This window comes from Furipterus horrens, unplaced genomic scaffold (assembly GCF_987537825.1).
Source record: "Furipterus horrens unplaced genomic scaffold, mFurHor1.1.pri manual_scaffold_3, whole genome shotgun sequence".
In the NCBI taxonomy this organism is placed as follows: Eukaryota; Metazoa; Chordata; class Mammalia; order Chiroptera; family Furipteridae; genus Furipterus; species Furipterus horrens.
In genome coordinates this window covers 111,247,424-111,269,409 of record NW_028327173.1, presented here as the reverse complement: position 1 = coordinate 111,269,409, position 21,986 = coordinate 111,247,424, and the positions used below count along the sequence as shown (strand labels likewise).

Sequence of the window (21,986 nt, the reverse complement as noted above, 5' to 3'; positions counted from 1 at the left end):
GTTGCAGAATGTCTAGACTTAATATGTGTTATAAACGTTTTCATAGACTCAGGGATTTACGAGCCCACTTATAACATACAGCAACATTTATTATTTCCTTTCATTTTCTTTCAATGCTTTATTCTCTCTGGCTCTTTCTCTCCCCTACTCCTTTCCTCTCTCCACCATGTGTCCTTTACCATTCCTCACAATTATAAGGCTATCTCTGAAGGTTTTGTTCTGGTAATTAATTCCCAATTCTAGTGACACGTGAAGATTTTGTAATTTTCTGGTAAGTTGAAAAACCTTTATTGTAGATCTTCTTAGAGTTTTTACAGTATTGGCTACCATTATATTTTAATTATAATTGTCAGTGAAAATTTTCACTTAAAAAGGACTCATGGAGTTCAAAGGGAATTTTAATTTGCCTTTCTGGAAAGTTATGAAATTCCATGTTATTCTTGCTGCAGGACAATGCACCTCATGGAAGGAGAACTCCCTACCTCCATGTCAGGAAGTTGCGGTGCTTGCATTAATGGAAAGCTCTACATTTTTGGAGGATATGATGACAAAGGATACAGCAATCGAGTAATATTTTCTTTCAATTCAGGAGTGCAGCAAAACGTGTAATATTTAGTGTATCACTTCATCTCACAAGTTTACAAATATTTTAAAAAGAAGATATATGTAGAAAATCTTGTGTTTATGATTGTAAGGTTTTAGAGTGAAAATGCAGTAGTTGTACTTCTCTTCCATGTCTTTCTATTACAGAAGTAACTACGTACCAAATTGATACTTATAGGGCAAGAGGTTTATGGGAAAAGATCAATTTCATTATATTTATATATAATTTTTGCTTCTAACACATAGTTTCAAGAGGTTGATGGGAAAAGATCTACTTCAGTATGTTTTATCTATCATTTTTGTTTCTAACACAGTTTCATTTTCATTAACTCCATAGTTTAAAGTATTACCTGTTAAAAGAAAAAAATAATATTAATTTTGGATCACATAATTGTCAGATATAGATTTAATTTTTAAGTGCCCTGTCTATTAATGCTGTTCTCCTTTTTTAAAAGCTTTATTTTGTTAATTTGAGAACCAGAGATGGAACCTACATTTGGGAAAAAATGACCAACTTTGAAGGAAAACCACCCACACCACGTGATAAACTTTCTTGCTGGGTATATAAAGACAGGTAATGCAGCAAAATCATCTCATTAACTACACTTCCATGGGCCCCAAATCAAGAAAACTTGAGAGTCTGATTTTTTTCAACATATAATTACAAGCTTTTTTTTTGAAATTCTCACCTGAGGTCCTGGCTGGTGTGGCTCAATAGGTTGAGTGCTGGCCTGTGAACTGAAAGCTCACTGGGTCCATTCCTGGTCAGGGCACATGCCTGGGTTGTGGGCCAGGTCCCTGATGGAGGGCCTGTGAGAAGCAGCCAACTGATGTTTTTCTCACATCGGTGTTTCTCTCCCTCTCTTTCTCCCTCCCTTTCCCCTCTCTGTAGATAAATAAATAAAATCTTAAAAAATAAATCAAATCCTCACTCGAGGATGTGCTGTTTTATTGCCTTAGTGAGTGAAAGGGGACAGGGCTGTGGAGAGAGAGAGAGAGACAAAGAGATAGAGAGAGAGAAAGACACTGATGTGAGAGAAAAACATTGGTTGGCTGCCCCTAAAGCACTGATTGGCTGTCTTCTGTAGGCCCGCCAACCTACTCAACCTGCAGCCTAGGTATGTGCCCTGACCAGAATAAAACCTGCAACCTTTTAGTGTCCAAACTTGTTTTGATGCTAATAATAATAGCAGTTTTAAACCCTGGAAAAGCTAAGTAATAATAATAATAAAAAACATGTGGAAGCAACTATTTGTTTTTTTTTAATTAACTAATTAATTAAAATTTGAATAATTAATACATTCACATGATTCAAACCATATTTAAAAATACTGCAGTGAAAGCTTTGACTCCCACTCCTATCCCTGCTACCCCATGCACAAATAGTTCTTTCTCTTGGTATTTTTTGTATTCTTATGGCAGTGGTTTTTAAAATTGTCTGCCATTGGAATCACCTGGGGATTTTTAAAAAATTCCAAAGCCCAGGTGATACCCTAGACTAATTAAATTATAGTCTCTGGGAATATGATTTTTTGAAGTGCCTCAGGTGATTGCAAGGTGCAGACAAGTTTGGAAACCACTGCCATCAGTGTTCATTTATGCAAGTAAAAGCAAATATGTGTGTGTATGCTTTTTGCCGCTCCTTCTCACAAAAATATCAGTGTACTCTCTGTTCACTGTTCTACACCCTGCTACTTCTTTTAGTTAAAAGTATATTACATGGAAATTTTTCATCTTTCTGTATCTCTAGTTAGAAAGCTTGTTCTTGATGGGTTTATTTTTGCACTTGCATAGTATTCTCTGTGAATATAAATACCATTGTTTGTTTAACTTTTACCATGTAGATTGTTTCAACTCCTTTACTATTACAACTATGCTTTAATGGATATCTTTGTGTGTGTGTGTATGTGTGTGTGTGTGTGTGTGTACATATCAAATAGGTCTATTGAATAAAATTCCAGAATTAGATGGATGGGTCAAAAAGTAATGCCTTTATAATTTTGTAGATGCTTAGTTTGCTAAGACTGCTGTAATGAAGAACCATAAATCGAGTGGCTTAAATAACAGATATGTATTGTCTGACAGTTCTGGAGGCTAGAAATCTGAGATCAAAGTGTCAGCAGAGTTGATTCCTTTTCTGGGTTTTGTGGAAGAATCTATTCCATGCCTCTCTCCTAATTTCTGGTGATTATTGGCAATTTTTGGTGTTTCTTGGCATGTAGAACACTACACCTGTCTCTGCTTCACTTTCACAATAGCATTCTCCCTGTGTGTGCTTGTCTGTCCCATCTTAACTTTATTAAAAGTATATTTTATTGGTTATGCTATAACAGTTCCAATTTTTTCCCTTTGTCCCCCTTCTGTCCAGTACCCTCCTTCCCTCCAGCAATCCTCTCTCACCTTAGTTCATGTCCATGGGTCATGCATATAAGTTCTTTGGCTTCACCCTTTCCTATACTATTCTTAGCATCCCCCTGTCTATTTTGTTCCTACCGATTATGCTTCTTGATCCCTGCACCATTTCCCCCTTCTCCACCTCCTCCCAGCTGATAACCCTCCAAATGATCCCCATACCTATGATTCTGTTTCTGTTCTGGTTGTTTGCTTAGTTTGTTTTTGTTTTCTAGATTCAGTTGTTGATAGTTGTGAGTTTGTTGCCATTTTACTATTCAGTTTTGGTCTTCTTTTTCTTAAATAAGTCCCTTTGACATTTCATGTAATAATGGCTTGGTGATGATGCACTCCTTTAGCTTTACCTTGTCTGGGAAGCACTTTATCTGCCTTTCCATTCTAAACGATAGCTTTGCTGGATAGAGTAATCTTGGTTGTAGGTCCTTGCTTTTCAACACTTTGAATACTTGTTGCCAGTCCCTTCTTGCCTGCAAAGTTTCGTTTGAGAAATCAGCTGATAGTCTTATGGGAACTCCTTTGTAGATAACTCTCTGCTTTTCTCTTGCTGCTTTTAAGATTCTCTTTTTATCTTTAATGTTTGGCATTTTAATTTTGATGTGTCTTGGTGTGGTTCTCTTTGGGTCCAGCTTGTTTGGGACTCTGTGCTTCCTGGACTCATATGTCTATTTCCTTTGCCAAATTAGGGAAGTTTTCTTTTATTATTTTTTCAACTAAGTTTTCAATTTCTTGCTCTTCCTCTTCTCCTTCTGGCACCCTGTGATTCAGATGTTAGTATGTTTCAAGTTGTCCCAGAGGTTTCTAAGCTTCTCCTTTTTTTTTTCTATTCTTATTTCTTTTTTCTGTTCTGGTGAATGTTTGTTTCTTCCTTTTGTTCCAAATAGTTTATTTGAATCCTGACTTCCTACCCATCACTGTTGGTTCCCTGTATATTTTTCTTTATTTCACTTTGTATAACCTTCACTTTTTCCTTCATTTTCTGGCTATATTCAATCATTTCTCTGAGCATCCTGAATACCAATGTTTTGAACTCTGCATCTGATAAGTTGGTTATCTCTCTTTGGTTTAGTTCTTTTTCTGGTGTTCTGTTCTCTTTCATTTGAGCCATATTTCTTTGCCTTCTCAATTTGGCAGTTTCCTGTGTTTGTTTCTGTGTTTTGGGTAGAACTGCTTTACTCTGTGTTTTGGCAGTATGGTCTAATGTAGTAAGTATCCTGTAGGATCCAGTGGCACAGCCTCCCCTATCACCCACGCTGGGTACTTGAGGTACGCTCTTCATGTGGGCTGAGAACAGTCTCCTCTTATAGATGAGCCATGGTTACTGTTTGTTTCATCTTAACTTGATTGCCTCTGTAAAGACCTTATTTTCAAATAAGGTCACATTTTGAGATATTGGGGATTAGGACTTCAATATATGAATTTTGGGAACACACAATTCAACCCATAATAATAAGTTTTGTCAATTTTTCCTCCGTAGAAATTGTGCTGTTTTCATTTCAGCAATGTGCTTCTCCACAGTCTTGCCAAGAGTTTGTGGACAAATTTAGATTTTTTTGTTGTTGTTGTTAATTGAAAAGTGGTGTATCAGTCTTGTTTTGATTTTCATTAAAAACATGTTTTTGTGAGTTTGAATGCATTTTTATATGTTTAGTGGAAGTTTTAATTTCTTTTTCTTTGACTGTTTGGTCATGTTCTTCACTAATTATTCTCTATTGTTGGCATTTATAATCTCAGTTTCTAGGAGTATTTGTATTTATGTATTAAAGTGATTAGTGTTTGTATGATATGAAATTTTTTCCCATTTTGTCACTGTCTTTTGACTTTGCTTAAAAGTGTGTTCTGCATACATTAAACAGCTTTTCAAAACTGTGATTTAGATAAATTTACCAATAATTTGTTTTGTGGCTTCCTGATTTTGAGTCTTTATTTCAAAGCCTTTTCCAATATAAGGTTATAATCTAATTATCCTAAATTTTCTTTTAGTGTTTTTAAATTTAACTTTTACATTTAAGCCATTAATTCATTTTGGGACTTATACTGTAAATGGTGTAAGATACAGATATAGGTTTATCTTTTTTGGATGACTATCTTGTCTCTCAGTTATTTCAGATGCCACTTTTGTTATGTATTTACTAACTTTTTTTTTGGTATTTGGATCTGTGTTTAGGTTTTATTGTATTTTGTTGATATTCTCTCTGTTAATGCTTCATTAGTTTAGAGATTGAAGCATTACACATCATTCTTATAGGGCTAATACAAATCGTAAGTGTATACCTTAAATAATTATCACAAAGTGAGCACACTTATATAATTACTACCTAAATAAAGAAACAGAATATTATCAACACTGTAGAAACCTTCATTATGTCCATTCTTAACCACTATGCTCAGATTCCTGTCTAAAGGAAATCATTATCCTGATGTCTATCATCCTAAATTATTTATTCTTTTTATTTTTTGTATCATATATGGAATCCTATAGAGGGTATTCTTTTACTCATATTATATTTTTGAGATTCATCCATGATGTTTTATCTACCTATAGTTTGAATTCTTTCCTATGTGTTATGCTCTTAAATATAATACTACAAGTATATTTATTCATTCTACTATTGACAGACATTTAGGTCATTTTCACTTTTTAACTCTTTGGAGTAATATGAATATTCTTCTATGTTTTTTTGTATATAAAGGTATACATCTCTGTTGGGTATATAGCTCTTCATTCTCTTAATGGTCTAATCTTAATATAGTATAATTTACCAATATTTTCTTTATGATTAGTGCTTTTGTGTCCTAACTTTTCATTCCCCAAGGTCCTGAAGATATTCTTTTAAGTTATCTTTTAAATAGTTGTTATTTTATTTTACCCATTCCTATCCACAGTCCACCTGGAATTGGTTTTTGTGTGTGATATGAAGTAAAGGTCAGGTTCTTTTAAATCCTCACCGGAGGATATGTTTATTGATTTTAGAGCGCAAGGAGGTGGGCGGGGGTGTGAGGAGGAGAGAGACATAGATCAGTCGCTGCCTGTATGCACCCTTACTGGGATCAAACCCACAACCTCGGTATGTGCCCTGACTGGCAATTGAACCTCCACATTTTTGGTGTATGGTCTGACACTCCAAGTGGCTGAGCCACCCGGCCAAGGGAAGGGTCAGATTTTATTTTTCCATTTGGATAACCAGTTGATCCAGCAAGGTTGGTTGCCATGATTGTACTTTCTCCTTGGTGCTGCAGTACCACTTTCACCACAAACTAAGTATCCAATATGGAAGGGTATGTTTCTGAAGTCTCTTCTCTGTTCTTTTGAACAGTTCGTTTGTCCCTTGTCGTCGTCGTCGGCAGCCGTCCGTCTCGAGAGACGATGGTGTAGCTTCTTAAGAGTCTATCTGCACCACCGAGAATGGCTGTGCAGTCCGACTCGGGAGTGACACGGGATCTGTCTCCTCCTGTGTTGAATCAACATCTTGCGATGACGCTGGAGTGTCCTCTCCAGTGAAGCAGAAGCTACAGAGCCTGGGCAGGGTGATATGGAGGGTCTGCTGTTGCCCAAGCAGCAGACCCCCCCTCTCTTCGCAGCTGAAGGGTCCAAGGGAAAGACGGAGTCAATACAGCTTGGTTTCAGGTGCGCCGCAGGAGTTGCCGGTGTTGACTACAACGTCAAACCGCCTTAGGGACTCCGGCTCCGGATTTTCTGTCGGGGTTTACTCCCTTAGCCTTTCCCCTGAAGAGGTATGCCGCAAGGCAGAGGAGGTTTTTTGGAGTCAGAGATTTCCTTCTCTGATGTGCCCTGACTGGAAGATCGAACCAGCGACACTTAGCTCGCAGGCCGACGCTCAATCCGCTGAGCCAAACCAGCCAGGGGATTGTCCCTTTACCAGTACTATATTGTCTTAATTTTATATTTTTATAATAAGCCTGGAGAGTCAATAATCTTATTCTGTTCTCAATTTGTTCTCATGCAAGTATGTCTTGGCTCTTCTAAGCCCTTTGCATTTCAGCATAAGTTTTGAATTAGTTTGTTAATTTCCTCAAAGCTTACTGGAATTTTAAGTGGACTTGCATTGAATCTAGAGTTCAAGTTAAGAACTGACATATTCACAGTAGTGAGACTTCAAGCCCATGAATATGGAATCCCTCTATGTCCCTCTATTTATTCGGATCCAAAATCCTTTTTTTCAGTAATGTTTACAGTGTTTATGTATAAGTCATACACACTTTTCATTAGATTTTTCCTAGATATTTGATCCTTTTTGATGCTATTTTCAATGGTATCTTTTAAATGTGTTCATTTTCTGTTTGCTGCTAGTATATGGAAACGGAGTTGACTTTTAAATATCTATTGGCCTGGTATTCAGCACCCTACTAAGTCCTTTTATTAATTCTAATAATTTAGCAATATATTTTTTGGATTTTTTACATAATCAGAATATCTGTGAATAATGTCATTTTTTCCCTTTCCAATCCTTATACATTTCTTTCTTTCTTTCTTCTTTCTTTCCTTCCTTCCTTCCTTCCTTTCTTTCTTTTCTCTTTCCTTTCCTTTTCTCTCTTTTTTTTGTTTTATTGCATTGTGTAGAACCTTCAGTAGTTCTAGTGTTCATACTTTAGTATTTTTAGTTTTCCTTTTTCTTTAAACAATATTTCTTATTTCTCTACTCTAAGTTCAATAAAATTAGATTGTAGTCCCGTCTTTCCTTTTTCTCTCCCTTTAATTTAACACCAGTCACTGAGACCTGGCCTGCGAACCAGCCATGTGGCCCAACCTGGAATCAAACCAGCAACCTTTCAGTTTCACAGGCTGGTGCTCAATCCTCTGAGCCACAGCAGCCAGGCCTGTTTTCTTTTTTAATTTATTTTTTTGTAATCATGTAATATTTTATATAGTTTCAAGGTCAAAAATTTAAATGTTTTGATTTTTTACTTCCTTTGAAACATATTTGTATAAATACTATGAGTTTAGCTGTGTATTTTCTCCAGTCAATTATTAATTATTCTATCATTATTTATTAAATAATTCAAATGTTTCCAAGTGATTTGAAATACCATGTTAATATACACTTAACTTCCATATAGATAAACACACACACATATATAGACATATTATTCCATTCCTACATTTTTAAACATGGATGTTTATGGGCAAAGAATATTGATTTGTATTAAATAATTTTTTTTCTCTTAGGTGATCAGAGGTTTTTTTCCTAATTTAAATACTGCTGTCATATATTTTCCAATTTGTATATATTTTAATTTGTATTTTTAATGTATCGATTTGAGAGAGATAGATAGAGACAGAGAGAGATGGAGAGAGAAACAATTGATTTGTTCCACTTATTTATGCATTCATTGATTGCTTCTTGTATGTACCCTGACCGGAGACCAACCAACAACCTTGGTATATCAGGACAATGCCCTAACCTACTCAATTTCTGACAGTTCTGGCTGATAGTCATTCTATATTTTAGTTGTAATTTTGATGTGGTTATGAGAAGATGCAAGCCATGTCAGCCTATGCCACCATCTTCCAGGCTGTATCTCACCCATTTTTTAATTGGATTGTTTGTCTTCCTGGTGTTGAGTTATGTGAGTTCTTTATATATTTTGGAGATTAAACCATGTCTGATGTATCATTGGCAAATATGTCCTCCCATACAGTCGCTCTTCTTTTCATTTTAATGATAGGTTCTTTAGCCGTGCAGAAACTTTTTAATTTGATATAGTCCCATTGTTTATTTTCTCCTTTATTTCCCTTGTCCTGGGAGATATATCATCAAAAATATTGCTACATGGGATATCTGAAATTTTACTGCCTATGTTTTCCTTTAGGACTTTTATGGTGTCTTGACTTATAGTTAAGTCTTTTATCCATTTTGAGTTTATTCTGGTGTGTGGTGTAAGTTGGTGGTCTAGTTTCATTGTTTTGCATGTATCATTCCAGTTCTCCCCACACCATTTGTTGAAGAGGCTCTTTTCACTCCATTTGATGTTCCTTTCCCCTTTGTCAAATATTAGTTGACCATATAGACCTGGGTTTATTTCTGGCCTCTCTGTTCTGTTCCATTGACCTATATGTCTGTTCTTATGCCAGTACCAGACTGTTTTGATTACCGTGGCCTTGTAGTATAGTTTGATATCAGGTATTTTGATTCCTCCTACTGTGCTCTTCTTCCTCAAGATTGCTTTGGCTATTTGGGCTCTTTTTTGGTTCCATATGAATTTTTGAAGTATTTGTTGTAAGTCTGTGAAAATGTCATTGGTATTTTAATAGGGATTGCATTGAATGTATAAATTGCTTTGGATGGTATGGACATTTAGTGATGTTGATTCTTCCCATCCATGAGCATGGTATATGCTTCCATTTATTTGTATCTTCTTTAATTTCTTTCTTCAGTCTTATGTAGTTTTCTGAGTACAGGTTTTTTACCTCCTTGCTTAAGTTTATTCCTAGGTACTTAATTTTCTTGTTGCTATAGTAAATGGGATTTTGTTTCTAGCTTCTATCTCTGAGATTTTATTGTTGGTGTACAGAAATGCCTTCAATTTCTGAATATTGACTTTGTACCCTGCTCTTTTGCCGAATTCACTTATTAGTTTGAGTAGTTTTTTTGTGGAGTCTATAGTGTTTTCTATGTACACTATCATGTCATCTGCAAATAATGACAAGTTTACTTCCTCTTTTCCAATTTGGATGCCTTTTATTTCTCTTTCTTGTCTGATTGCTGTGGCTAGAACTTCCAAGACTATGTTGAATAGGAGTGGAGAGAGTGGACATCCTTGTCTTGATCCTGACCTCAGCGGGAATGCTCTCAGTTTTTGCCCATTGAGTATGATGTTGGCTTCAGGTTTCTCATATATGGCCTTTATTATGTTGAGGTATGCTCCCTCTATTCCCATTTTGCTGAGAGTTTTCATCATAAATGGGTGTTGTACTTTATCAAATGCTTTTTCTGCATCTATTGATATGATCATGTTGTTTTTGTCTTTCATTTTGTTTATGTGGTGTATTACGTTTATTGATCTGCAAATATTAAACCATCCTTGCATCTCTGGGATGAATCCCACTTGATCATGGTGTATGATCTTTCTAATGTGTTGCTGGGTCCGGTTTTCCAATATTTTGTTGAGGGTTTTAGCATCTATGTTCATCAGCAATATTGGCTGTAGTTTTCTTTCTTTGTTGTGTCTTGACCTGGTTTTGGAATTAGGGTAATACTGGCTTCATAGAACGAGTTTGGGAGTCTTCCCTGTTCTTGAATCTTTTGGAATAGTCTGAGGAGGATAGGAGTTAGTTCTCTCCTAAATGTTTTGTAGAATTCACCTGTGAAGCCATCCAGTCCAGGGCTTTTGTGTGCTGGGAGTTTTTTGATCACTGCTTCAATTTCACTAGTTGTTATTGGTCTATTCAGGCTTTCTGCTTCTTCTTGATTCAGTTTTGGAAGACTATATGTTTCCAGGAATTTGTCCATTTCCTCTAGGTTGTCAAATTTCTTGCCATACAGTTGTTCATAATAATTTCTTACAATCCTTTGTATTTCTGTAGTATCGATTGTGATTTCTCCTCTTTCGTTTCTCATATCGTTTATTTGGGTCCTCTCTCTTTTTTTCTTGATGAGCCTCGTTAAAGGCTTGTCAATTTTGTTTATCTTTTCAAAGAATTAACTCCTACTTATGTTGATCTTTTGAATTGTTAGTTTAGTCTCTATGTCATTTAATTGTGCTCTGATCTTGATGATTTTCTTCCTTCTACTTGATCTGGGCTTTGCTTGTTGTTCTTCCTCTAGTTCTTTTAGCTGCAGGGTTAAATTTTTTATTAGAGATTCTTCTAGCTTTTTTAGGTAGGCCTGTATTGCTATGAACTTTCCTCTCAGGACTGCTTTCGCTGTATCCCATAGGTTTTGGGTTGTTATGTGTTCATTATCATTAGTTTTCAGAAACTTTTTGATTTTTTCCGTGATGTCGTTGTTAACCCATTCATTATTTAATAGTGTGTTATTCATTCTCCATGAGTTTGAATGTTTTTGAGTTTTTTCCTTGAGGTTGATTTCCAATTTTAAGCCATTGTGATCTGAGAAGATGCTTGATATAATTTCAATTTTCTTGAATTTGTTAAGACTTGTTTTGTGTCCTACCATGTGGTCTATCTTTGAAAATGTTCCATGTGCACTTGAGAAGAATGTATATTTTGCTTCTTTGGGGTGAAACGTTCTATATATATCGACTCAGTCCATTTGATCTAGAGAGTTGTTCAATGCCTCAATAACTTTGGTGTTTCTTTGCTTCGAAGATCTGTCCATTGTTGACAATGGAGTTTTAAAGTCCCCTACTATGAGTGTGTTGCTGTCTATATCTTTCTTGGAGTCTTTCAAAATTTTCCTTACATATTTGGGTGCTCCTAAGTTGGGTGCATATATATTTATAAGGGTTATATCTTCTTGGTGGATTTTTCCCTTAAGTATTATGAAATGCCCTTCTTTGTCTCTTTTTATGGCCCTTGCTGTGAAATCTGTTTTGTCTGATATAAGTATTGCTACCCCAGCTTTTTGTTCATGTCCATTTGCTTGAAATGCTTTTTTCCATCCCTTCACTTTCAGTCTGTGTAGATCATTTGTTCTAAGGTGGGTCTCTTGTAGACAGCATATATGTGGGTCATTCTTTCTAATCCATTCAGCTACCCTATGTCTTTTGATTGGAGCATTTAATCCATTTACATTTAAGGTTATTACCGATAAGTACTTATTCATTGTCATTTTTCCCCTTTGTACTCGTGTTCTTCTCTGTCTCTCTCTGTTTCTTCATCTTCTTAAAGCAGACCCTTTACCATCTCTTGCAATGCTGGTTGGTGGAGATGTATTCTTTTAGCCTTCTTTTGTCTTGGAAACTCCTTATTTCATCTTCCATTTTGAATGAGAGCCTTGCTGGGTTTCTTCATCTTCTTAAAGCAGACCCTTTACCATCTCTTGCAATGCTGGTTGGTGGAGATGTATTCTTTTAGCCTTCTTTTGTCTTGGAAACTCCTTATTTCATCTTCCATTTTGAATGAGAGCCTTGCTGGGTAGAGTAATCTTGGTAGTAGACCTTTGTTTTTCATTGCTTGGAATATTTTTTGCCATTCCCTTCTGGCTTGTAGTGTTTCTGCTGAGAAATCTAATGATAGCCTTATTGGAGCTCCCTTATATGTTATTAGTTGTTTCTCTCTTGCTGCTTTTAGGATTTTCTCTTTGTCTTACAATATTGCCATTTTAATTATGTGTCTTAGAGTAGGCCTGTTGGGGTTCATCTTCATTGGGACCCTCTGTGCTTCCTGGACTTGCGTGACTCTTTCTCTCCTCATGTTAGGGAAGTTTTCTGTCATTAGTTTTTCAAAGAGGTTTTCTATCCCTTGCTCTTCTTCTTCTCCTTCTGGAATTCCTATGATACGGATATTATTACGTTTCATGTTGTCCTGCAGCTGTCTTAGAACCTTTTCAGTCTTGTTCAGTCTTTTTTCATTTTGTTGCACTGTCTGGGAGTTTTTGTCTACATTGTCCTCCAGCTCGCTGATCCGATCTTCTGCTTCCTCTAGCCTGCTTTTAATTCCTTCTACTGTGTTCTTCAATTCAGAGATTGTATTCTTCATTTCCTCCTGGCTCTTATTCATAGCTTCTGTGTCCTTTTACATGCTGGTGTAATTCTCAGTAAGTTTCTTGTAGTTTTTCTGGCGTTCCTTGTAGTTTCCCTGGAGTTCTTTGTAGTTTCTGCTGAGCTCATTCAGCTTCTTCATAATTCATGTTTTGAATTCCATATCTGATAGTTTGCTCCCCTCTATTTCATTTAGTACTCTTTCTGGGGATTCTACCTTTCCTTTCGATTGGGGGTTGTTTCTCTGTCTCCCCATTTTTGTGACTCCTATTGTTTGTTGGTGCTTTGAGAATGATCTGCACTTCCTGGATCTGCCTCAGGTGGCATCAGATCATGTACCAGTCTGGCCCTAGGCAGCCTGTTGGAGACTTCCAGGGATCTACTGCCTTTGTCTGTCTTCTTTAATTGTTAATCTATTCAATCTGTGATTAGCGGTCAGGCTTAAGGATCGTGGGTGTGGCAGCTTAATTTCTGTAGGCAGGGCTTTTGCTTCTCCTCAGGCTGATGCCATTTGGAGGGGAATGGTCTGCATGCAGCAGTGGGGATGAGTCAGCACTGGGACCCAGTCGGCTGCTCCCCCACTTCTCCCCTCAAACCACCGCACCAAACTCTCCCCAAGTGTCTCCAGTCCTCTCTGCCTTCCCTCCGCTTGAGCCCAGGGTAAGTGGGGGCCAAAATATTTTCGTATGTGTTCCACTTAAGAGCTCTTTTTCTCCAGCTGTTTCTCTCAAGCCAGCAAGAAATCCTGCGGCTTTTTGCTTTTCCCAGTTGGATACTATTTTACTTTCAGCTCTGTGGCTATCGGCTGGGATGCCCAGCTGGGGGTTTAGACCCTGCCCTTCTCAGGGGGAATCCCCGACTGCTGAGCTGTTTCTCAGTCCCTTCAGCTGCCACCCGTGGGAACCCAGCCAGCCCTTCCATATCTCCGCACTTCCTACTGGTCATGTTGTGATGAAGCGGCCTTTTCCGTCTCTCCGTGGTTATAAGACTGCTCTCCAGCTAGTGTTCGGTTGGTTATTCCAGATGATTTCTCGACAATTAAGTTGTAAATCCAGACTGGTCCTGGGAGGAGGTTAGTGTAGCTTCCACTTACTCCTCCGCCATCTTGGATCCTTCCCCTTGACTCTGTCTTGTGGAGTCATCTTGTGTGTTAGGATTCCTGTGGGAACCAGTGGTGCAGACTTCCTGATATCCTGATCTGGATGTCTAGAGATGATCTCTGTGTGGGTACATAGACTCTCCTGTTGTATTTGTGTCCTGATTATTACTGGCTTCTTTATTGGTTGGAGTCCCCTCTGGCTGGCTGGCTAAGAGGCTCAACCCCCAACACGTGTTGTATGCTGTTGTATAGGTTCTGGAAAAACAAAGCAAAATAACACCAAAACAAGCAATCCCCCTGCCCACTACAGCAGTATTAACAACAAGAGAGCAAAGAATGATAAAAGTGAAGAGAGAAATGGAATAGTAGGGAAAGGGGAAAGGGAAAAAGAATATGAGAAGACCAAAGGAAAGAAAAGTGATTATGTGAGGAGAAAGGGGAAAAGAACTACTACTCGTAATGACTTGAAAGAGGAAAGAGGGAAAAGGAACACAGTAAAGGTAACAAAAATAGTAAATGTTTTATTATATTTTAATTTCTTTCAAGGTAATTTTTAACTTTTCCTGTGTTTTTTTTTCCACCCATTGGGGTAACAGCCTATATTATATTTTTCCTTTTAGCACTTTAAAGATTTTGTTACATTGCCCTTTGGCCCTCATTATTCTAGTGAGAAATTCACTCTCATTTGTTTTCGTTTTTCTTTTTTTCCCCTTGTATGTTTTTTTTTTCTCTGACTTTTCTTTATCTGTTCTCTATTTTTGCTCTTTATTGACTTGATTAAAGTGTGCCTATGTGTACTTCCCTTTGTATTTATCCTGCTTGGAGTGTGTTGAGCTTTTGGAGTTGGTGGGTTTGTATCTTTCATCAGTTTTAGGAAGTTCTTAGTAATTATCAAATATTTCTTCTACACATTTACTTGTCTCTTCTCCTTTTGGGATTCCTATTATATGTACATTAGACCATTTGATTCTGTTCCAAGAGCTTGGGCTCCCTCTCCCCTGCCCCTGTTCTTTTTTTCTCTTTGATTTAATTTCGATATTTTCTTATTGACCTATTGACCTGTCATAATGTTCACTGATATTTTTCATTGCTATGTCCACTTTGCTGTTAAGCCTACCTAGTGAACTCTTTTTTCTGACATCTTATTTTCCATTTTCTATTGAGTTCTTTTTCATGGTTCTATGTCTCTGCTGAAATTACTGAGTTCTTCCTGCATGTTGTCCACCTTTTACAAAGTAGGTTTTTAAGCATTTTTATCATAATTATTTTAAAGGCCATGTCTGATTCCAATATCTGGGGCACCTTGGGATCAGCTTATCTTGATTCTTTCCTCTCTTGATCATGAGTCATTTTTGTGTTTGTGTCTTTTTGTGTATCTTGTAATTTTTTTTCACCATGTGCCAGACATTCTCTGTGAAGGAATAGTAAATATTGGAATTTGTAAATGGTATTTATCACCAAAAAAGGACATGCACTTCTCTTTTTAGGTTCCTAGAATGGAAGCTGATTCAGTATAATCTGTAATTGGCTTGTGTTTGGACTATATTGCAGCTTTAGTTTGATTCAATCTTACCATTAGTTTCAAATGCTTTTGAGGCAGAATCAAGGTGGCATATTTGAGCACTAGAGATTGCCCTGCCCTGGCTGGTTTAGCTCAGTGGATTGAGCGTCGGCCTGCGAGCTAAGTGTCGCTGGTTCAATCTTCCAGTCAGGGTACATCAGAGAAGGAAAACTCCGACTCCAAAAAACCTCCGCTGCCTTGCGGCATACCTCTTCAGGGGAAAGGCTAAGGGAGTAAACCCCGACAGAAAATCCGGAGCCGGAGTCCCTAAGGCGGTTTGACGTTGTAGTCAACACCGGCAACTCCTGCGGCGCACCTGAAGCCAAGCTGTATTGACTCCGTCTTTCCCTTGGACCCTTCAGCTGCGAAGAGAGGGGGGGTCTGCTGCATGGGCAACAGCAGACCCTCCATATTACCCTGCCCAGGCTCTGTAGCTTCAGCGTCATCACAAGATGTCGATTCAACACGGGAGGAGACAGATACCATGTCACTCCCGAGTCGGACTGCACAGCCATTCTCGGCGGTGCAGATAGACTCTTAAGAAGCTACACCATCGTCTCTCGAGACGGACGGCTGCCGACGACGACGAGAGATTGCCCAGAATTGAGCTTCACAACTGAGTTCCCACCTCTCTGAACTGTGGGAGATCTTTCTTTGTTGAATAGCCTAATTGGTAGATCTTTGAGTCACTAGGGAGTTCTCTTTGCACCTCCTCCTCTGACCTTTAGGGGGCAGTCGCCGTATATATAATAATGGATTGGCATGCTTCTAAGGTGTTTCCTTCCGATCTGCCCTGATCCCACACTTCGGTAGTCAAAAGCTCAGATTGCTTCAAGAACGTTTACTCAGTTCTTCTTTGCTTCCAACTGTTGGTGACTAACCCTGAGCCCTCTCTGAAAACTATGCGGAAGAGTTGTTGAGTGGGCTCAAACTTGCTTTATGCCTGAGTTTCTAATTTGCCATGCCAGCCTACAAGTGGATGTTAAAATATTGCATTGTCTGTTTTACAAACCCTATCTGTGCTGGATTCTTCCTCCTCTTGTTGTTACCCCAGAGATGAAAGGAGCCATGGGTCTCTTCTTGCCTATTGAGAGCTTGTCACTTCCTGGAATTAGTTCATTTAGGTCTCTTTGTTTCATTTGCACTTTGACTTTTTTGAACTATGGTTTTGTAATTTACAGTCACGCACTGATTAATTAATGATGGGAATACATTCTGAGAAATATGTTGTTAGGCAATCCTGTCATTGTACAAACATCATAGAGTGTATTTATGCACACCTAGATCATATAGCCTACTACACACTTCGGCTATATGACATAGCCTACTGCTCCTAGGCTCCAAGCTTGTATTGCATGTTTCTATACAAAAAAACATGAGATTAAATTAAGCACATAAGGAGATGATGCAATTAACTGAGTAGGTAAACACAAGATATATGAAGCTGCTGCTGGCACAAATCAGCAAACCATTTTATAGCAAACTTATTTTTAGTAATTAGAGTACATTATAAAATAATTACAGATAGTATAGTACATACATAAACCATTAACTTGGTTGTTTATTGTCATGATCAAATATTATGTGCTATACTTATCAAGTATTACGGACTATAATTATATTTGCTATACTTTTGTACCCCTGGCAGCACAGTAGCTTTGTTTACCACAAACGTGAGTAATGCGTTGCACAGCAACTTTATGATGGCTGTGACATCACTAGGTGATAGAAATTTTTTCGGCTCCATTATAATCTTATGGGACTACTGTCATATATGCAGTTCATCATTGACTGAACCATCTTTATACAGTGCACGACTATATTTGGCTTGTTTAGGTGATTATGGTGAGAGAAATTATCTCATTCAACTTTCTACGAACAAAGTGGAAGCAGAACTTCTAAAGTGAGTTCTTTTGTATTTATTTTTCAGATTAATATATTTTGGTGGCTATGGGTGTAGGAGACACAATGAACTCCAAGACTGTTTTGATGTTCATGATGCTTCTTGGGTAAGAGAGTAATCACTGTTAACATTTTCCTCTAATTTATTACCTTAAAGATTTTAGAAGTAATTAGTCCACTCTTTCTCATTTTAATTTGCTGAAATGACACTATGAAAAAGTGTGTTTTCTCTCTTTCGAATTTGGATTCAATTGGAAGAGGTTTTCTCACCTTCATGGCTATTGAAAGAGTAATTTCTTTTCTTAAATAGTTAATCACTTTTACCTGCTTCTGTTAGACAAGTAGAGGCTTTAGCACAACTTAGAAAAGTCATAGGTAACCAGAATGGTTATTGCAGACATACACCTGCCTTTAGATATGTTTACTAGAACTACTTATAGCTCTGATGGGCTTACACAGGAGTAGTTGAGAGTGATATTACCTTTCCTACTTATTCTTTTTGTTTTTTAATTATTTATTTGTTTGTTTATTTATTTTATTTTTAGAGAGAGGGGAAAGGAGAAAGGGAGAGAAACATCACTGTGTGGTTGCCTCTCGTGCCCCCAACTGGGGGCCTGACACGCAACCTAGTAATGTGCCCTGACTGGGAATCGAACCAGCGACACTTGGCTCGCAGGCCGACGCTCAATCCACTGAGCCCCTACTTATTCTTACTTGTTATAGAATAAACTATTATTAATGAAAGAAGTCATAACTTATAAAATGAAATCCTTTTTAATATTAAAACTTTATTGTATTTCAAATCATTAGAACTTAAATTCTGGCCTCTATGCTCAGTTTTGGAATAAGGAGCTGCAAGGAGTTAGGATTAGTCTACACATTTAGAGGAATGAGTCAGCTAGGGACTAAAGTAAAAGTCAGCTGCAGTTAATAGTTGGAAAAACCCGTTCAGAACTGAACTGGTCCTTGGTTGTCAGCAGTCACCCCTTTTTAATCAGGAGCAATACCAGCAACAGGATCAATGATCTGGAGAGTGGATCACAGGACTGACCAGCCCAGAGGCTGGAAACCTGGCTGGCAACTCAAGCCACTTCCAGGATCTGAAGGAAGAACAGAGGGCTGGAAATGTCTAGAGGCAGAATGGTTATTTCACTCCTTAAATCACCTTTTCCTAGACCTCTTGGATACTCTCCTTTAACTGATAAAAATGAAATCTTTTAAAGATAAGTTTAAAAATCATTGATCCACCACCAAGATACACAGTAACTCTTTGAGTTTTACCGTTTTCTAGCATACATTATTATTGTACATTATTAATGTATATGGACATTTTGTATATATCCCTCTGTATATGGGCATTTTTAAAATTCTCCCTGTATCTACATGTTTTTTTAGATTTTAATATAAAATATCTTTAAAGCTTTACTACTTACAGTAAGTATTACTGTTAATTTTCAGAAATATAACTTCCCGTTGTTTATATTTATTTTTACTCATCAGTGAAATCTCTTTTTTTTCTCTCCTAATACAGTTAGGCTAATGATCATATTGTGAAACTTTTGGTGTACAGTGGATTTTTATTGTTTAGATTCTTAACTAAGTAATTAGTTTGACAAGTCTTGACAAAAACGATGTATTTCTGACATAAAACATAAATCTGGCACAGAGGTAAGCTGCGATAGAGGATTCTAACAATCTGGATGGTGCTAAATCTTTGCCTTGCCGACAATTTTGTCTCTTGGAAGACAAAGAAGAAAGTTAGTATAAGTTTGACCTGTAAAAGCAAATTGCTTGGTTAAGTAGAAGTGATGGAAACTTTTTTGAAAAAGGAACCATAGTCCCCTAAAATTTATAAGAGCAAAGATTAGCGTTTTGGAGCATGTACTTTAGAAAAACAGATTTCAAAATGTAAATATCGTTCTGTCCTCTGAAATTTTAAAAGAGGCAATCTTTTGAGGGAATTGGGAAATTGTTAACAAGCAAATTATGACATACTACAAGCAATACTATGAGAAGAAAAGTTGCCAGGTGATGCTGCTCTGTTCTGGGAACCACGTTTTGTGACCCACTGGTCCATGCATTAACTTTATTAATATGATAACATTTTTGTGAATGTGCCTATTATTTCATCAGTAAATATTCAATGAAATTATAATAGTGATATAAAAGTTATAAATTCTTGCAAATATTTTTAAAAACTTTGTTTTAGGAAGAGCAGATATTCTGGGGATGGCATAATGATGTTCATGTATTTGACACAAAGACAAAGAGTTGGTTTCAACCAGAAATTGAAGTAAGTATTGTAAATCAATACTTTATATTTACATATTTATTGATACATTTAAAATATTTTTTTACTATGTTATTTGGGTTTTAATAAATGAGTTTGTTTTTGCATACAGAGGGGTTCTCTTGAGTACTGTAACTAATACTATTTTTTTTAATCATATTTTTCTCCAGGTTAGCTAAGGATATTCTAGAGAAATCTTGTAAAAAGGTGCCATCATTATCGTTTACCCACTAGTATGATGCCCTGATTTAAGGAAGGTTCTTAAGGAACTAAATAGAACAAAGAGCAGAATAGCAGTCAATAGAGGGGAGGGGAGAGGGAGAGAAGGGGGATAAGTAAGGGAAGGGTTTAGTCAAAGAACCTGTATAAATGACTCATGGACATGGACAATGGGGAGGGATATGATTGTGGGAGAGGGGGGTGGGTTGGGTGGGGGAGAGAAATTGGGGGAAAAGGGGACAACTGTAATTGAAAAACAAAAAATAAAAATAAAAGTAAAAAATAAAAAAAGGAAGGTTCTTTTAAAAAATTCTTTTATAGTCAAATTCAGGATTTTTAAAAGCCCATGTTTGAGAAACCCTTGAGATCAGGACTACATGCAATTGTAGCACGGTAAAAATATATTATTAATACTCTTTCATGTGCTCGTGAGCAAAGAGAAATCAGATTAGTTTAAGCAGTGGTGAATTCTCACATAGCTGGGAAGTGTATTGTGGAGGTCCTTACACAGTGGAAGGAAGAGCTGCAGGGACCAGGAACTCAGGAACTAAAGCAAGTTAACTCAACACCATCACTTTGTGTCTCACTTTGCCTGCTTCTCTCTGTTTCTCATGGTGTACTAGCTTCATTCTGTGTGCTACAGACTGAATGGCTCATTTAGGAGGGAATATGGTCCTGGCTACACAAGCAGTTCTTTCTGTTGGTGCTGTATTCTCTCAGTGCATATATATTGGTTCTAGAAAAGGAGTCTGGGTCTACATGGCATTTTCTCACTCTTCACATCAGTTCCCATTGCAAAGGGGATGATCAGCGAGGCCTACCCCTTGGGGAGCAGGGTACTGTGACTGATAAACTCACCCAAACTGTGCAGAACTGAGTGCTGCTGAACAGGCAAAACCAAAATTGTCTGCTATTGTGCACACATGAATAAAGCTCCTTGTGGTCCAACTTCTGCTGATGGAAGTAATAGGAGGTTCTCTGCAAACCAGTAAGTGTAAGTTACAATGTAAGACCCTTCTCAGCCTCCTCTTATTCCAAGCCATGAATTTCAGGTTTCCAGTGCTCTTCTGTTCTCTTCACCCGATTTCTAATTTTAGAACTGATCAACTGTCAGTCATTTATATTTGTTGATTAAATTTTCCTTCAGTCAGCATTTGAATTTTAAGATTTGTGTCTTTTATTAATGAAATAAAAGCATTTTATTAATAATGTTAAAATAATTTCATGTCAGCACGCAGGTGGAGAGAAATATTATTGACACTAGATCTACTCAAATTTGTCCTGGATCTCTTTCAGACCTCTTAACCCTCTACTTCCTTAGAAAATAAGGAACTACTAAAGACATATTTTTAGATTGTATTCCTGCAGCTAAGGCTGCTGAGGTTGCTTATAATTCTTTGGACCTCAGGTCTTTCTCTGACTCCTCTGACTCCTCTCTCTCTTTACCATAATCCATACCCGCCCCCACCCCCCCACCCCCTTCTGCTCTAACAAAGCTCATGACTTCTGCACAGGACATCTGCAGATGATGCGATTTTAGTTAGTCCTTGACAATATTTTCACTATAATTTCCCTGATGGTGTCTTCAAACAAATTCTTATATTATTTATATTATACCTGAAAGTTTTTCTGACATGGTTAGAGCTGGAATCTGTTCTCTTTGTTTTTTAGAGACATTCTTAAATTACTTCATTATTCCCAAATATCTGCATCAGAAGGACAAGCAACATAGCGGAGGGTAATAGTTATCAATGTTGAAGCTGAAAAAACTGAATTTGCATTCTACTGTGTCATGAAAGACCAGTGTGCTTTAGACAAGCCATTTAGTTTGTCATCTGTAAAATGGAAGGTTGGCAGTGTTTTCCTACATGAGATATTTACCTCTGTAAGAGCAATATAGTACCAACAGGGATCTTTGCGTTACTTTCATTATTTCAAACGACCTAATAAACATTGAGTGTTACTTAATGCAGTTAGGCACACAGACTAATGCAAATTCCATTTTTTGCTTTTGTTTGAAAATGTATGAACGCAGTTTATTCCAAAGCATTGGCGGGCTATTAAATATATTTTATAAGTTAAAAGGAGAAATTTGATATTTATTTCATAATAAATGTGTTCGTAGTAGCATTATTCCAAATTTAAGATCAGAGATGGGGTAATAACGAAAATCTTGTTTTTATGGAAAGACTGGGAACCACAACTTAAATAGTTCTCTCTCATTTATTTAAGTGTTATATAGGTAATATCTGAATCATTTCTCACCATGTAGACTTCAG

General features: G+C 37.2%; 1 protein-coding gene across 1 annotated transcript in view; it reads left to right on the top strand.

Moving 5' to 3' along the window:
* KLHDC1 (kelch domain containing 1) overlaps positions 1 to 21,986 on the top strand; it is a 79,243-nt gene that overhangs the window by 16,437 nt on the left and 40,820 nt on the right. The window contains exons 3-6 of the mRNA XM_090271820.1: positions 450 to 567; positions 1,059 to 1,177; positions 17,227 to 17,305; positions 19,408 to 19,491. Coding sequence (XP_090127946.1) covers positions 450 to 567; positions 1,059 to 1,177; positions 17,227 to 17,305; positions 19,408 to 19,491 — 400 coding nt within the window. The remainder of the gene's footprint in view (positions 1 to 449; positions 568 to 1,058; positions 1,178 to 17,226; positions 17,306 to 19,407; positions 19,492 to 21,986) is intronic.